Here is an 18,758-nt window from a genome sequence, read left to right as displayed (position 1 = left end):
GTTGACGTTAATTATGGGTATTTTTCAGACGTATGCGTTGGAGGGTAATGCTTTTGAAATACATAAACTAATAACTAAAACGTTACGTCTTATAACGTTAATCTGTTGGAAGTTTTCTGGTTTTAATTTTATTTTCAGATTGATAATGTTCATAAATGCTTTTAATCGCCCACTTCTGATTTATCATGTTGATTGAAATGTATTTCTATATTAAAACATAGAACCTTGTTTTGTCGTTTTGTTATATTTAGCTAATTGTATCTGTCAATATTAGGCTATGTGGTAGCCTACCTTAGAAAACAACACTGAATAAGATGGTCACTATAAAGTTTAGAGTGAAAACAACAGACGATTACATTTTAATGTAATATAGGCATATTGAGCTTTCAGCCTACAATTTTAATCATGTGAATGTGAACTTATAACTTAAGGGCAACTAACATTGTGAAGTTTAAAATATATTTATGTGATATAATTTGCATTTGTACAGATATATTACATTATTAAATTAGGTTGTTATGAGTAATTAAATCTTATATTGAATGTCATTTCTATAATGACTAGGCTACATAATGATTCCAATATCTTTTTTTTCTTACAATAAAAAAAACAGATCAGTTTGCAGTCTTATTGAACAATCCAACGCGTTCATCACAAACCAGCTTTTCTTAGGTTATGCTGAAGAGTAGATGCACACAGCAGATATAGTCTCACTCAGTTTCCGTTTTTGCATGCTCAGTCCTGGAGCTGTCTCGATTTGTGCATATTGGTGCTTGAACTGCTAGTAGCTGCTTTCTGGCCCAGTACGATTGCACTGGAGCTGTGTTTAAGAGGAGTATGGTGTTCTAAAGATTCGTGGAACTCATCTAGTTGCAGTTTTAGTTCAGTCCTGCCTTCTTCCTGTTTGCCACAACAGAACAGTGCAGCAGAAAAGCAGCATTTGCCTTTGATGAGGTGTGAAAGTTGAAGTTATGTCATGTTAAACAAGGTGCCAATGAGTAAGAAAGTCAAATAGGCTTTCAAATCTTACTAAGATTAGATTTGAGTGCATATTAATAATCTGAAAGCAATTTAATAAATCCCTTTAGGATGTGTTTGCTGCTTTGAAAATACAGTGAAGTAAAACGGGTTTGTCATGGAATCAATTTCTGCTTTTTAGTTCATAAATAAATGCAAACAGCAATGTATTGCAATTTTTATTTAATTTGCTCAAACAAAACAATGTTAGCATGTAAGAAACTTCTAATTAACATGAAAACAGTATGGTACAACATGAACGATAAAAAAAAGAGACTGAAAATTGCATTACAAGGACATTCAGTTGAATCTGACCAGCAGTCTGCTCATAATCGAATCTCAGTGTGCTGACAACACCATCAATGTTTTCCTAATATTGTTCAACTGATTTCCACCACGACAAAGATCATTTCTCGGATCCCACCAGCATACATGATGTTAACCATAACACAATCCACACTGTAATGCAACAGAAAAATGACACAGAGAAAAGAACGTGAATGCATGTTTGATTTTAAACAAAGACCGTAAGTGTCCTTTGTAACTCACTGAAGCAAAATGCAAAACAAATGAATAAAGTTATGGCAGGCCCTAAATTAATACTCTCTATATATACGCTTTTACATTTTTGACATATCAAATGCAACTTCCGAACAAGGCACAAACCATGAAGATCACAAACAGGTTTATCCAGGAATGAATCAACCCTGATCAAAACATTTTGCTTAACCTAAAGACCGATCAACAATAGTTATTTGTCGTCAAAACAAAGGGATCTGGAGAGTGTGACGTTCTAGAGATAACCGTTTAGCTTTGGTGATACTGCCGATCACAAAGTGCCGGCCGTCTTGTCAGCAATAGAATCATTTGAACTTCTACGGGTTTTTAAAGTGCAATCAATGCTGTAAACACTCTATACAAACGGTTCTTATTCCTTGAGAGATTATTTTCGAGTGATGGTGTTGAACTACGCAAGTGAGAGAAAAAAAAACCTGCGAAGGATTGACAAGTGAGCATGGCATGGGGGGAAAATGGATAACTGAGGAAAAATCTGATCTGAGAGAACATCACAAATGTTCTCCGTTATTCTCCTCAAAATTTGCACAGCCTATAATCACACTTCATGTTTGTACAAAGATTTCGGTCTTAAAAAGCACATTTCCCAATAAAAGTTCCCTAACAAAAGTGTGTTGGAAGATAAAGCCCCTTTGAAAAACAGCCAAGTGCCTTCTGGTGTGCAGAAAGGTAAAACAATAAATGATTGGACCAAAAAAAAAGAGAAGTCGTCCCATTTAAAAAGCTGTGATGTGCTCCTTGGCCCTCATTAGACACCCCAGACTTGTTTAGTTGGTTAATACTCCATGCAAAATGAATAATTTGCCATACATGATCTTTCACATACTTGAATCCAAAGGAAAATGAGTAAGATGTCATACCCCTGCAAATTTATTATGGCTATAAAGAGGTGTCTGTTGTGAACTGCACTTTTTGAGAATGCGTATGGAGAACATTCGTACACAGTTTTGAGGGCAGAGTGGATGATCGATCAAAAACAAAACGAAGAAAAAAAATGCGTAACAATGCTACACTTATTGCTTATGAACTGAAAACAAAATAATTTTTCGTGGCAACCATTTTTCCCTTACCGTTCATAAGAAGACATGCACTGAAAACGAAAGAAATACGAAAAGAGCCTACGGTGAATAAAAAGTTCATAGTATTTCTGGTTAGCACTATCTACAGATACGGTCTGAGCTGACGTTGACGTCAACCTTAACTTCGATTGGCTGAGAGGATTTTGGTAGAGAGCTACAATGATGTACAGTAGAAAGGCATTGTCCTTCGTGATCTTCCCGAACACTTAGCGAACACACAAGACGAAGAAGGTATACAGATAACAGTGGCTCATTAGAGACGGCCTGTCGAGCATTCACTTTTCGAAAAGAGAAGTCTGAATAATAACGGAAACCGACCAAAAGCGCGAGTAAGCTACCTGATGTGGTCATGGCGTACATTAGAACAGGTTGACTGAATGACTTGCAGGTATAATGTTTATTTTGTCATCATTTTAATGTACATATTCTGGTTAAAATAGTAGGAAGACAAGCTTTAGAGTCCTGCAGCAATAGACCATACTCGTTTAGTTGGCCAGATTCAAGGTTTTGCTCTATACAAGGCCAACTGAGTTAACGTTACTTCACCACCACCATTACCACCTTTTAAAGTCATAAACAAAGCCTGCCCTTTGCTAAACAATGTGCCGTAGAATGAATGTCATCTGCTTGATTTACAATTTCACTCTTCAATGGTTAATACACTATGTAATTCAGTAATAGTTTGTCTATTTTCTTCATTTTCTTTCCACAGTAAAAGTCATCCATTGCATACTGACAGTCACTTCCTTAAGACTGTGTCCTGGCTTCCCTCAATATGGGGCTTTTGGTGTACGGCGTCGCTTTGAGGCGTCTGATTATCCTCTCGCTGATACGCCTCCTTGTGCCCCCCCCACGCTCAAAGTTTGTCTTTCCCAGCATCATACTTGACAGATCCACCGAATTAACATGGTTATTGTGATCACCACTGGTTAAAACTGTAATTTTCCATTTTCATTGCTTTTGAGATAACTGAAGCTGACCTCTGAAGAGACAGATTGTGGTTAAAAAAAATACAGGTGCATCTCATCCTCCTATGCAGAGTTTGACTTGCCCAACTCCTCCCTGATTGCTGAAAACACAGAGACGACAAAAGAATTAGGCACAGTCCTGGCCAGATCTGTAGATTAGTTACATTTTACACAAAAAAAATATTACAGTCAAAGGTTTAAACGCCTAATCCTTCATTATTACTTTTAAAAATATGTTCAAAATAATAGTGATGTCACTAAAACCATGAAAAAACACCAAAAGGTAATATGGGAATATGGCATGTTGTGACCAAAAACTGGACACTTGCTATTTCACTACTCATTCCAGCTCGTCCATTTTTTTAATTGAAATTTTATAAAGACAATTTAATTTGTATACAATAAATTAATAGTTGAAATGCATTTATAAATGTATTTATTTCTAAATTTAATTATAAATAAATACAAAATATATATAAATAAATCCACAAATATAAAATAATAAATGCTCAAATAAATTACTATTTCTTATTATTAGCCTAGATTAGAGATTATTATTTCGAATAAAAAAAAAAAAGTTGTATAAAAAAATAATAAGGAATTATACATTTAAAAAATAATACATTAACAAATAATTTTTATTAAAAAGTTTTTCCTTTAACTTTTAATTGAGGGAAATAAGGGAATTGTTTTATTATTAATTAGCATTTTATTATTATTATCATTAACAACATTATCAAGCATTTAACAATAGGCCTTTAGATCAAAATGTTTTAAGGTCACGAGAAACAAATTAAAACTTTAGACTGTGTGAGTGTCGAGTATTTTGTTTCTAAAAGTATTAAAAAGCTCAATGTGCATCATATATTGGGGCAATACAATGCAATAAAATGTTACCATCAATAAGTTCTTCTTTCAGCTTTGATAGTTCCTTCCTCATCTCTTCTAGAATGTCCTAAAAAGAAAATCAACACATTAAGAATATGATTAGAATACTGTTTATACAAATAAAAAAAAAGAACTGTTTTCAGGTCAATTAGATTGCGTTCAAGACTAGAATATATACACTAGAATGCAAGAGAAATGAGATGCCATAAGGACATTGTGCCAAGTAAAAAAAACTGACGTGACCCTTTGCAATGAGTTATTGATAATTAGTGTTGTCAAAAATATCGAAATTTCGATAAATATCGATACTGAAATATCTGAACGGTACCAATACTAATTTCCCGAAGTATCGATACTAGCCGAGCGGTCACTTTCACTTTCACTTCTCTCCAAAGGCGCGTTGACAAACACCACACGTGACGCACTCGTCTCATTCGCTCTGGTTAAATAGCAAGTGAAGTGAATGGAAAGATGGCGAGGGCGGCGCCCCCGCGACCGACTTTGGTTGATTGAGAAAGAACACCGCGAGCGGGCACGTCGGAGTCGGAGAATAGCGTGGACACGCGCTACACACCGCGAGCGGGTATGTCAGAGAATAGCGCAGACACGCGCTTCACACTGCGAGCGGGCTGCGGGCACCCAAAAGATTGTTTGACAATCAATAATCCCTCACATCACTCATTTTTTTAAATTATTTTATAGGTGAAAACAGACTTAAGGAACAGGCTCCAGGGGTACCATTTAGCAAGCATAGGCTACGCTCAGCATCAGGGGTGTTTGTTGTTTGGACAGACCTTTCCCCACTGCTAAAAAAATCCTAAAGGAAACACTGTAACTCTTCTCATTTTAACTTTTCTGAAACATAAACCTAGATGGCCTAGTATTGTTGTTGAAATGAGTCTGTGTTGTCTCGTTTTTTCACCGTAATTCTTAAAGTTAACATAATCTGACTGAGGAATCAGTAAATATTTTAACTGTGGTCAAATGTAAATTGACTTGTGCCTATTTAACTTTATTCAGAAAATTATTTAATTCTGCAATTTGCCTTCATTAGCGATTATCATCAATTTGATTACACAGATATTAATTAAACTAAACAGCTAGACAATGGCATCTCTGAATTCAATAATGAAATGCCTTTAACTGAAAATTTAATGTTTAATCTTATTATTATACATTATTGACACTCTATCCTCCAATTTGATACTGTTAAGTGCTTTTTTGTTACAGTAGGCTATATTTTAATCTTTGATAACAGTAGGTTATACAAATACAACGGGTAATGTTACCCCTGGTCCAATTAAAAAATATTAACAAGAACTCAGGACATTTTTGTTCATGTAAAATATACCTCATTGTCATGTTCTAGACTTGTTATATTTAGCTTTAAATAAAAAAAATATCCCCTTAATATAGTGGCAGTTTTTCTCTCTGTGGTATCGAAAATGGTATCGAATATCGATATTTTTCAAGGTATCGTATCGAAGTTAGAAATTCTAGTATCGTGACAACACTATAAGCTATTATATCAAATGCAGCTATAAAAGTATTAAATGACAAGATATCCAGATGAGTAGGTGTATGCTATAACATCAACACTCAAGTCAATTTAAATGCAGCTGCTGTTTGTAACTCTTCCACAACAAAAACACACTCTGAGCACTTGGCGGGGGAAAAGTTGAGGCAGACTCAACTTTTCGACTTGAGTAACTGTGTCCTCAGATAAGTGAGATTCCTACATATGCCTTTCATATCTATCATGCTCATTCATAGAGAAGGGAGGTACAATATTGCCTTTGTGGAGAGGACTATAATTGTACACACCCACAAAAGCTTGCACTTTCAACCAGTAACTCTCCCTCAGTTTTTTTAGGAAGTGCTGTAACGAGAAATTGTACCACTAGCTTTGGTAACACTTTGCCAAAGTATTGAGGAAGTGAACAGCCCCCTCTATCAAACCCGAAAGGGCTAAAAGGTTAAATGAGTTTCAGTTCAAGTTAGTTACTTATTGGTTTTGAGAAGCACCTGTTTCAATCTGTCGTAGTCAAGAGCTTCTGTTGGCACCCCATTGGCACTTATGGATCCGGTAGGAGTTGGTGTAGACCTTGGTCTAAGAAGAAAAGATATGGTGTGAAGCAAAGCTATTTTAGTCACAGAAGTCGACACTGTGCAGTCAAGATGCAAGGCAGAAGTTAAATGACGCACTTACAGTCATTTCAGATGCTGTGTAAATCTACACTGTTACAGCATCCATTACAATTGAATACACAGCATTAACATGGGATACACTCGAGATGTGTGAGGAAAATGCAGGGTATTTCAGATTTCAGGTACTTGAAATTGTTGTACTGAAAAGGAAATTCACACATCCAGATATATATGCATAAATGGGTGACATGAAAATGAGCCTTGAGAAGAGCTGCAAATTCATCGAAACCAACACATTTTTAAAGTCAACCACAACAAAAATGGCACAGCAAACCAAAAGCTTGAGACAGAATTCACACTTCAAAATACACAATGCAGCTGCCGTATCACTCTCATGCTCGTCTGAAGCTGAATCAGACACGATACTATTGCCAACACAATAATCACCATAGGGTAGAACATGGGAAATGAGGGAAATGACGCTTTATCTATCCCATCGGAAAAGAAGTGAATGCTGAACAGTGGGTTGCCTTGCGTAGAAAGGAAGTAGAAGTCAAGCGGATAAGAACATTGTGACAGTTTAAAAGTCAGAAACAAATTTCAGAGCAAAACTTATGTGAACAGCCCGAAGGCTTTGTATCAAAGCTTCCTGCATTTTAATATGTGAAAGGATAAACCAAATTAAATGTGGGGGGAGGAGGGAGCATGTTATCTTTGAAACCAGGTGGACAAATTGGCAAGAGTGGACAAATGCTCCAGCTTTCTGATATGACCTTTGACGACACCTAGTACTGCACAATATACAGTATCAGGACGCTCTAATAATAATACAACGGTTAATCCTTCATTGCTTCCTTCCCTTTCTCACTGAAAAAAGGTGTTTCTCTATAACTATGTGCACTTTTTAACAGGGGGTGATTTTTATTACAATTAACATATATTATAGTCTTGGAAACTTTATTTTTATTAGGCCTTATTTTATATAGATTTTATTGTATCACTCGTGTCTCATAAGTGAAATTATTATAAACCATTTTAACATTTATATTGTGTGAAAATTATTTATATACACTACCATTCAAAAGTTAGAGCCGGTTTGAAAGAAGCCTCTTATGCTCACCAAGGCAGCATTTATTTGATGAAAAATACAGTAAGAACTGTACTATTGTAAAATTGTAAATAACCATTTTCTGTTTTAGTATATTTTAAAATGTAATTTATTCCTGTGATGGCAAAGCATCATTACTCCAGTCATCAGTGTGTCACATGATCCTTCAGAAATCATTGCAATGTGATTATTTGGTATTCAAGATAAATTTATTAGTATTATTATTATATGTATGTGTGTATATGTATATAAAAAGAAGTAGGGACACATTCATGGTGATTATATTGTTGGCAACAGCAAAATATTTGTGTGTGAAAACAAAAACAAAAAAAACGAATAACTGTAGACAGTCACTGCAGCAACCCTCATCCTATTTAAAGAGCACTCTCAGCAAACAAAGTCTAGAAAGAGTTCTCAAACTAGGCCTCTTATACCTGTTTAAGGAATCATAGTACTTGTCAGTACCCATCTGATTTCTCCATGGTGTGTCCCGTCTGTGAGAGTAAAGAGACTAACCAGGTCAGAGGTCAATAGTGTGGATCTGAACTATTTATTTTCATAGTAATCTTCTGAAAGCACTAGGTCTAATTTAGCTGAAAGGAGAAATATTTCTATTTCAGTGTAGCCCTACTGAAAGGTGCTTCAATCATTTGTATAATTGTATGTGCAAATGCCTGAATGGATGGCATATACTAAGCAAAAAAATAAGCGAATCCTTCAAAAAAATGCTGAACAGCTCTGGTACACACAGATCTGATGAGAAGCAACAACACTGTGCTTTAGTGATGTCAAGCACGAGACCCGACTGCCTGCATTCTGACATGCGATTGTGAGGAGGCCTCCGGCCACAAGCACGTGATGCAAAGCAGTCGAAGCAACAATAATTCAATTTAGCTTTAAGAAAGCGGGACCTGCCGAACAGTCAGATCCCAAAAGCTGGACATTTTTCTTCAAAAGGCAATATGAATTGGTGGATGTATAACATGCAAATTATTACCTTCCAATGACTGGTGATTTGCTACCATTCATGGTGTTTGTCCTCTCCCAAGGCTTTCTGGGCATATCTGGAAAAAAATGCAATGTAACATTTTATGATATTGATATTATTATCATATTTAAATGAACGAGGCATTTGTATGCATTCTATTTATATGAATAAGGCAAATTGCCATGATTTGGTTTTGCTTCAAGACCCAGTTAAAAAAAATGGCTCAACAATAAGCTAAATTATTAACATGAGATAGACTGAACAGCTGCCAAAAGTTGCATTAGTATTAGTCCCTTTCCCCTTGCTTACCTGGTGTGCTACAGGCTGACACTTTTGGAGTTATGGTAGCCTCAATGTCATCCTAATGGAGAAATAAAAAATATAAATTATTGAAAATCGATCACAAACTGTATGATCATATCAATAAAATTAAGAGTAGTCTATATGTACAGGTTTAGCCAGAAACTGTATACAGCTGAATGAGGAATTATATTAACTCACAGCTTTCTGTTCAGGCTCTGGTGATGATCCCTTCTCAGCAATTCTTCTCCTGTATCAAATCAATGGTACATATTCTTACATTTTATTTCATTTCTGGCTATGATACAACATTTCTGATAATTGACCTCAAAAAAGCAGATTTTAGTAATTTCCAAGACTAATCATTGTTTAAAAACATTATGGCATTAGAGACAGATAAAGCACGTAGTTCACCTCCTGGCCAGCAGGGCGCTCATCTCCTCCATTAGACCACCTCCTCCTCCTCCTCCTCCTCCTCCTCCAGGTAAAAGACCATTCCCACGGGATGCCTCTGGTTTGGCACCAGCAGAACTCACCGCGGGTCCTGCTGCTGGAGCCAGGGGCTCATCACTCTACAGTAACATATAGGATTTGGAATTGAATATGTTTAGCATTTTTGATGAAGACGTTATCCGTTTTAAGGCCTTCATTTACTTCAAGCAAACTGATGTAATTTCTAACAAAATCAGGCCAAAGCTGAAGTTCGTTTGGATTTTGTTTTGGGAGTTCGAAACAGCTTGTCAAAGTAAACCCCTTTAAACTACCACTGGTCCATGGCGATTGTGTCACATGTAGGTGTGTTATGAAGCTCTGCCGCCCTTGACTTGAAAAGCTTTTCTTCTGTTCAGTCCGTCGAGTTCTGCCGCAAGTAAAAATTGACACTGACACTGTCTTTTCATGTAATACTGTAAAGCTGTTTGCTTTAAAGCAATCTATTGTATAAAGTGCTATATAAATAAACGTGATGTGACTTGACTGGAGAGCCGAATTGTAGAGCTTGTGCAAACACATCCACATCACTATAGACCTTATTCACAGCAGAGGCATCTTTGGTTTTTAATGGGAATGAAAGGGAGGCTGTGAGGGATAGATACAGGCCCTGTCCCGAATGGCACACTTCATGTGCACTTTCGGTCTTACGGATTTACAAATTAATGGCCATGCGCACATGGCAGCCAGTCCATGAGACTGTAGGGTTTTTGACATTTTAGGTTTCAGAAGGGTGCTCGCAAGCGCCCTCGCAGCGTACTTTTGCCAAGCATGCGCTGGGGCAAGCACCACAGCAGACTTCTTACCAACAGTCAAATCGGCATTACATGACGAAAGTGCGGACTTGTAGGAAGACAGCGAGTGTTTAGGGTGCCATTTGGGACAGGGCCATACTCTCTTCAGTGGGTAGTACTGTTAATTAATATTTGGATTGTTTTGCTGATAAAACACTGCAAAAATATCTTTCCAAAAAATTTCCCTAGATAAAAACCCAAGAAAACATTAGCTGTGGAAAAATATAAGTGATCTATTTATACAGCTTTTTTATAGTGGATTCCATTGAAAACACAGTAAGTCGCTTTCATACCTGCAATGGCGCTGCTCTGAATAAGGTCTAAGATCATATGCTTTTTAACTGCTGTTTTCTCACTGCTGTCATTTGTGTTTTTTTGTGTGTGTTTTTTTTTGTTATTGAGAGGACAGTGTGCAGCACATATTCACATATTCATCTAACCCCCCAGTATTCTGATGCAAAGGTATTTCAAACTTTTTTTTCCACCTAAGCAAAGAGCGAAAAAGAACTTCGCCATGAGTATATCAGGGCATTTAGGGCACAGTGTTAAGACATTTCAGGTGTAATTCAATGCAAATGAGAGTTTTACAGGCCTCAATCCCTTACCCTTGGCACTTTCTTTAGCTTGGCTCCAGCCAGGGCTGCTGCGAGCCCAGAGAGGCCCTTGTTCTCATCTGTGGTGGGCGAGGGGGTGAACAGACCCGAGGGCAAAGGTGGGGCAGGGGGTGGAGGTGGTGCTGGTGGCGGAGCCTGACCTGAGGGTGGAGGTGGTGGCCCAGGGGGAGGGGGAGGCCCTGTTGGGGTAAGAGCGGGGGGCAGAGGTGGTGGGGGAGGAGGGGGACCAGGGGGTGGTGGGGGTCCAGCAGTGGTGGGAGTCACAGTGGAGCTGGGAGGGAGGGGTGGTGGGGGTGGAGGAGTTGGCATCCCCTGTATTGAATCTGTAGGGATAAATAAAAAAGAAATGAATAGTTAGGACACGTCTTTGTAACTTCCTGTATTGATCAGTTAAACTTTGATTTGTTCTACATTTAGGACCGTTTTAACTTTTTTTGCATTGTGAAATAGATTATTACATTCAGAATGAGCTAAATGGATGTCAGCACAATAATATAATGTAATATAATATAACATCATACAAATTATTCACATCCAAAGCTCATTCATAATAGTGAACACAGACAGATGACACTAATACATGATTGTCCATAGCTGATGATCATTATAACATCACTAGGAAGAAACTGATGATTTATGGGAATATGAAACAAATTTGTACATAAATGTAACAAAATGCAGATATGTAATTGGGGTAATGGTTTCATCCCATTCCCATCTAATCCTTAAAATGTAACTTAAAAGCTGATGTTGCATCACTATGTATAAAGAGTAAAAATCTTCACAATTTAGAAAGGTATCAGCCTGACTATTTTTCACATGTGTCTTTTTTGGGGTATAAACAGCTGAAGTTTATGTGACATGCATGCCTACCAAACACACTCGTTAATCATATTAGTTTGTAGAATTTAGCTCAATGTCAAGCTGCATCATGCATATGAAGTGTGAAGTCTAAAACCTCTTCTATAAATAATTCAGAGGAAGAGCTGATCTTATTTCTTTCATTGCTGATGACCTGACCTCATATGAAAATCTCCACTTATTGTATGCAGTTTGTAACATAAACCTAGTCAAAGACGAAAAAGGATACGTTTTTCATTTAATTTAAACATTGCTTTTTAAAAAAAGCATGTTTCATGAATCAAATTTGTGAATGTGAATAATAACCAGAGGATGTGGGGCGGCCAGTTATAGATCATGTAAAGCTTACTGTGCATTGACAGCTCACTTATACATGCTAACATCAAGAACTTCTTTACCATAAACCAATAATCAGAATGAGATGGTTGTGATAAACTCCAGAAAAAAAGCATGAGAACTAAAGAGAAGAAATCCGCTTTGCAATACGTGAGACTTGACGTGAAGTTTCACGAGAGAGTGGAGATGTGTTTTCATGCCATGCCACACAATTACAGGCCACACAAACGAGCATTCATCAGACCGATGATCACAGGAACCAGTACAACCCAACAGACAAGACAAAAAAAGCTAAATATTTCCTGAGGACTTTCATATTGAGCCAACAAGCAATCGATAGTAGCCAATTGCAGCCAAAAGCAACCCAGCTCAACATGGCAGGCCCCCTCCTCGAACCCCAATTAGCGGGTTAGTGGAGGCTGAGCGACACAGAAGAGGCCTTACCCGGCTGGCTGGGGAAGTCAGCAGGCTGAGTGGGCAGCTCTGGAGCAGAGGAGCAGGAGTCTCCCAACCCAGAGTTTACAGAGTGCTCAGCAGAGGCAGGGAAGGCTGTGGAAGGAGAAGGGAGAACAGCAGGCTGGGGTGAGGGACAAGACACAAGGGGAGCGGTGGGCAAGGTGGGTGAGGGAGAGTACAGGGGCGGTGGAGGGGGTGGCGTCGGGGGTAAAGAGAATGGCTGACCCGAGACGGGGGATGAGGTGTGGAAGTGAAGCGAGGTGGGCGGCCCGTTGGGCGCCGAGATGGGCGAAGGGGGTTTCTGGGAGAGCGGACTGGGGGCTGGGATTGCGATCATCGGGCGAGGGCCCGTGGCCTTGCCCGGGGGGCTGCTGATCATGACCGGAGGAGAAGGCGGTAAGGGAGTGAAGTTGTTAGCCGTCCAGATGACAGATTTGGAGGCCGGAGCAAAAGGAGGAGGAGCTGGGGCAGGGGGCGGCGGTGTGGGCGGGGCAGGTTGTCTGCGAGGGACAGTGGCGTAATGGGGCAGGACCGGGTGGAAGGCGGAGCCTAGCGATGTGGCGAATCGGGAGGCCGAGTGACGCAGGGGCGGGGTTGGAGGAGTGGCTGTGGAGGGCAATGGCGTCGGTGGAGGGTAACTGGGTGTGGAAGGAGAGACTGGTAAGGAGGAGGTGGTCTTGTTGTATTCAGGAGGTGGAGGAGTGTAGAGGGTGCTTTCAAATGCTGCACACAACCGGAGGATAGGAGGGAGGGAGGTAGCAGCAACCGTGCAAAGGGAAAGAACACAAGACAAAGAGAGAAAGGGGGGAAGGAGACAGAAGAGAGAAAGGGGGCAAATGAAGCAAGAAAACCAGCAGAGACCTACAAGTCCATCATATGTTCTTATTTCTGTCTATGAACAGGGAACACACTAGAATTAGTACAATCGGTTAGCTGTGAAAACATCATGAACTGGAAAAGATAGATCAACTCCAACACATGGGCAAAATGTTACACAAACATCCTGTTTAGCATGTAGTACTTCCAGGAGACGGCACCGAAGGGTTACTGTAACTCCTGGATGCACGTGAGGTTAGGGTCTCAGTATCATCACACGCCTGCTAAAGGATAGTCCACTCTCTGCATGCCATGACAATTATAATGAATAGAAGTTTTGCCAATGAAAACTTGTTTGTTTTTTTCTTTTTGCACTTTATACGGTATACTAATATCACATTAAAATCTGAAAGGGTTCAAACTAATTCAACCCAATAGTCCACTGAAAATTTCCACTCAAACAACATCATTGGTGAATCAGGAGCTGTGTACAAAAATCACAAACGTACTACGCACTAAAAGTATACACATTTATGGGCTCAGTAAGTTTTTTTAAAAGAAGTAAAATATTATTATTACAATTTAATATTATTACAATTTAAAATAACTGTCTATTTTTATATATTGTATGTCGTTTATTCCTGTGATATCAAAGCTGAATTTCTGACATTATTTTTTCATGATCCTTCAGAAATCATTCTAATATGCTGATTTGGTGCTCAAGAAAAATGTCTGATTATTATCAGTGTTGAAAACAGTTGTGCTGCTTCATATTTTTGTGGAATCTGTGATAAAAAATAAAATAAAAAATAAAATATATATATATGATGAATATAAAGATTTTATAAAAATAAAAAAACATTTTTTTCTTTTTACATGAACAGTTTTGTAACATTGTAAATGTGTTTATGGTCACTTTTGATCAATTGAACGCATTCTTGCTGAATGAAAGCATTAATTATGAATTAAAATAATTATAATTTGCCATATATTTATGCTTGTTTATATAGGAAATGCATGTAAATTCATGTTTTGGTTTATAGAGAGTCTGTAAGAGTCATTGCCTGCCATATGTTGGCCAAATCTTTCTGCTCTAGTGATTCTCATAAGCAGCCTGCAGACACAGCTGCCCTCCTGCTGCGTGAAGCCCACCACGCCCCCTGAGCACTCTTCAAAATACACGTCAACACACAGGCAAACACAAATTATCATGCCCTACATTCAGGTTATTAACCCTTTCCCATCGTTCAAGCTGGCTTCATGACACGAGTGCAGCTTTTTTCCCTTGTTTTAAATGGTGTAGCCTATTTGTACCTTACTTTCTTCCATTTCACTGGCCTCCTCTGCGTTTCCACACTATTAGCGTTGACAAGCAGACCACATGACCCGTGATGTAACGCAGTATGTTCACCAGAGTGACTTAATGAAATTCTTCCACTCCTAAAGCACAGGCAGTCACATGGCAAGACCAATCGGCTGTGCTCTTTGGACTAATCCAACTTTAAGAAATCAACTTGTGACTAGGGATCCTCACTCAAATACACAGTTTTTAATACTAATGAGTATTTATTTAGAAATTATTGAACATCATGCGCTGAAGTGAACCTTTAGCAAAAAGTTTTGGCTATTGTTATCCATTTACACACCTCTTTTCACTTATCCCTATTGTGCCTCGACTAATAATACAGATTTTGTTGCACACATCCGGCAGAATCTCAGGGTATTTACTTGATGATCCTTCTCCCAGACATGACTTCTCTCAGAAGTCACAGAGTCAAGACAATATCCACCAAAAATACAACTCCCATACAGAAAGACTTCAAAACAGACAGAGAACTCAATTTAGTGTCAATTCAACAGTCAGAATAAAACATTAAGAGCACCTGCCAGTCAATACCGCAGTGAGAAACACATCAGACTAGCTGTACAATGATTTGTCTAAGCATTTTCTTTTTTTTAAGGACACTGAAAACATTTATGTGAGCCTTCCTTGAGAGCTTTCGGGAGTATGTAAAGTGAATATCACTGAGGAAAAACCAGTCAATATTTACAATTCACTGCAATTGAATAAAGCTTTATTTTTCTGTAAAAGTTAAAACTACTAGTATGTTAATGTGTAACAGAACCAGTTGAGTTAGTAGTAATTTAGGTTCAATACACCCCTGAGCAAACTATATAGTATTTAAAAAGTTTATGACTTGGTACTGATGTACGTTTGACATTCCTTCTGTGGAACATTGCATCTTGCTATATCCAAAAAACAACATCAGTGGCATATAATACAGATACCGTGCACAAATGTTTAACACTTGAATGACAATTATGCCCATCAAAGCCTGATGCCTGGCCACTCATACAGTGTCTGTGGAATAAACATCCCCTCCCCCATGTGTATTTTTGGATGGCGCATGATTCTGAGAATTGTATCTAATATGATGAACTCAGATACACAACTTTATAACAGGCCATTTAAAGCCAACAGTAAGTCAAAATGTATGTCTTATTGCAAGTTCCTCGTCTTATTGTGAACTATTCAAATGTGCATGTTATTCTAAAGCAAAAGAAACTTTGTAACTTTTAAAACTTTTCTGCTAATCTTATTTATACTGGATAATGTTAACCAATAGCCAAATAGCTATTAAGCCAATGTTTTAGGAAACTTGAAACGCACACTTTTCACGATCCAATCTAACACAGATGGAAAAAAAAACATGTCCGACATTTTTTCCCTTTGAATATCCTGTTTCTATCAGACTTATGTCAAATTACAAAAGTAAAACAGGTTAAAGCCACATTCATATTGAATCGAAACCCCCCCCCCCTCCGATTCTCAAGCCCTGGCAGGTAACCTATAATCCTAGTGAGCTGTACACAGGAGTGTGAGAGAAATGTGCTTAGTTTGTGAGTTCCATCATCTTTCAAGCTGTGGATTCAGATTCTTCCAACACACTGACAGATGGACACGTCAGGAGAAGATCGCCTATTGATATAATAAGACGCAAGGAGGTAGTGTCCCGTCGAACAAGAGGCCAAGCGCATACTAAATATATATTTCACAGCAAGAACAACAAAAGGAAACATCGAGATGCATTATAGTAGAGATGTACATCTCCAATTGAATATTTTCCATATTCAAATTAAAAAATAAAATATTGATTATTCGTTCCTTTTATTATATTGTTGTGGTGCTGATTACATTCACTTAAACATCAAATAATTGATTTAACATGGACAAGAGTCGCATTTATTTGAGTTTATCCGAATGTGGCGAGTTATTTTTAGGCAAAGAAGTACAGATATTTAATATGTTGTTTATCGGTTATCAGCCATAGTATGAAAACAATTAGCAGCCAGAACTGTAATATCGGTGCATCAGTTCGAACACATAGTTAACATAAAAGAATAACATTAAAAATAGTTTTAAATATAATTTCATGGGCGTAATAAATGCAGCGCGGTAATAAATGATTTCTAATGTACACAAACAGCATTTCACAGGCATTTGCATGCTCAGCAACAGAAGAAACGCCACATATATTCTTAGTTTGTGTTAAAACCTCATTCATCTAGACCTCAGCCTATCCTGTCAACATCTTATCAGTCAGCCCTGTCTATAAAAAGACGTTGGAGAAGATAAAGATGCTCACCGGCGTTGGAGATGCGTCTCCCTCTCTCCCAGTCCATCTGCTCTCTGTCCAGCTGCTCTTGGTGCTCCCTATCTTGCTTCTCTCTCTCCGCACGCTCTCTCTCCATCAGCTCCCGCTCGGCGCGCTCCCGTTCCTGGCGTTCTCGCTCCAGCTGCTCCTGCTCCTGATGCTCACGCTCCAGTCGGTCCAGACGTTCCAGACGTTCCTGCTCCGCACGTTCCCTCTCCAGCCGCTCCCGTTCCTGCCGTTCCCTCTCGGTGCGCTCCCGATCCAGCATCTCTCGCTCCAGCCGTTCCCGCTCTAGTCGCTCTCGCTCCAGTCGTTCCCGCTCTTGCTCCTTCTGACGCTGGAGCTCCTGCAGCTGCCTGAGGACACATCGGAGCAGAAGGGAATGAGCTAGTGTTCACGGTAAACCTACAACTTTTTACATCTTTAACAACCACGCCACAACACCGCATTAGCGAATCCTGATTTGGTTTAGGTAGTTTTGGTACTATACACTACCATTCAAAAGTTAGGAGTCAGTATGAATTGTTTTTTTAAAAGAAATTAACTTTTATTCAGCAAGGGCACAAACAAATTGATCAAAAGTGACAGACTACAAAACGTTATTTTAACCATTCATTAAAGAATCCTAGGGGGGGGTTCAATATTCATAATAATATTTTTTTCTTGCACCAAATCAGCATATTATAATAATTTCTGAAGGATCATGTGACACTCAAGACTGTAGTAATGATGCTGAAAATTCAGCATCACACAAATAAATACAATTTTACAATATATTAAAATGGAAAAAAAGTTCACAAATGTTTTACTGTATTTTTGATCAAATAAATGCTGCCGTGGGAATCATAAGAGACATCTTTCAAAAACATTTAAAAATCTTACAGACAAAAAAAATTTAAATGGTGGTGTATAATAAAAAAACATCTAATTTATGTAAATTACAACATTAAACATACAAGTGCAGCTGGACTAGCCTAAAAAATATGTTGTGCTAAATATATTTGATCTAAATAAAGAATATTAATAATGACAGTTTTTCATAGATGATTGATGAGATGTAGATAATTGAAAAGTAACCTTGTGGAACAGTTTTGGTCAGTTTAAATTTCAGTCAGTGTATAGCAGGAGCTTATTTGTAAAACAGTAACCCTATCCCTAACCCTAACCCTAACACTAACCCTAACCCTGGCCTTAGGAACATTTTCAGTAAGAAACTTTTGAACATTCTCTTTATAAAATGTTCTATATTGGCACAAATAAAAACAAAAAATTCACTTTGCAGATACAAGTGTGCAGAAATATTCTTACTTACATATGTAAACAATTTATATTTTAACACAGGTAAAGAAAAAAAGAAGAAGGGGGGGGGGGGGAGTAGTAGTAGTAGTGGAGTTAAGTTTCAATACTGCTGTCTTATTAAAATAATAAATAAAGGGTTTCCATACTACAAAAATTATCAGTCTTCTTTTTGAAGGAAAATCTAATCTTTTCGAGTTGAAGGTGTATAACATCTCTAATCAAGGCAGAGCAGTGAGGTGGATTTTTTTGTTTCCAGTTGAGCAAAATCAATCTACGTGTTAAGAGTGTGACAGCTCCAAGCACAATACACTGCTTTTTTGACAGCTCCACATTGTCACTACTGACACCAAAAATAGTCATATCTG

At 38.2% G+C, this 18,758-nt stretch overlaps 1 protein-coding gene across 12 annotated transcripts in view; it reads right to left on the bottom strand.

Moving 5' to 3' along the window:
* Window positions 1–1,182: 1,182 nt before the first annotated feature.
* The window catches only part of enah (ENAH actin regulator), a gene marked incomplete at its 3' end in the record, with an annotated part of 102,787 nt that continues 85,211 nt past the window's right edge, over window positions 1,183–18,758 (bottom strand). For 4 of the 12 annotated variants that reach the window (XM_079639621.1, XM_079639617.1, XM_079639625.1 and 1 more), the window contains 11 exons: window positions 17,086–17,450; window positions 12,611–13,345; window positions 10,961–11,292; window positions 9,487–9,644; window positions 9,274–9,322; window positions 9,082–9,133; window positions 8,782–8,848; window positions 8,219–8,278; window positions 6,554–6,638; window positions 4,538–4,595; window positions 1,184–3,741 (listed from right to left, as the gene is read on the bottom strand). In XM_079639621.1, coding sequence (XP_079495747.1) covers window positions 3,704–3,741; window positions 4,538–4,595; window positions 6,554–6,638; window positions 8,219–8,278; window positions 8,782–8,848; window positions 9,082–9,133; window positions 9,274–9,322; window positions 9,487–9,644; window positions 10,961–11,292; window positions 12,611–13,345; window positions 17,086–17,450 — 1,999 coding nt within the window. Of the gene's footprint in view, window positions 3,742–4,537; window positions 4,596–6,553; window positions 6,639–8,218; window positions 8,279–8,781; window positions 8,849–9,081; window positions 9,134–9,273; window positions 9,323–9,482; window positions 9,645–10,960; window positions 11,293–12,610; window positions 13,346–17,085; window positions 17,451–18,758 lie in introns of those variants that run through there. The other 8 variants (XM_079639623.1, XM_079639622.1, XM_079639628.1 and 5 more) reach the window with 5 other exon arrangements.

Source organism: Phoxinus phoxinus, assembly GCF_949152265.1.
Source record: "Phoxinus phoxinus genome assembly, chromosome: 16".
Lineage (NCBI taxonomy): Eukaryota > Metazoa > Chordata > Actinopteri > Cypriniformes > Leuciscidae > Phoxinus > Phoxinus phoxinus.
Note: the sequence above shows the minus strand (reverse complement) of the source record. Positions and strands in the feature narration are given on the sequence as shown.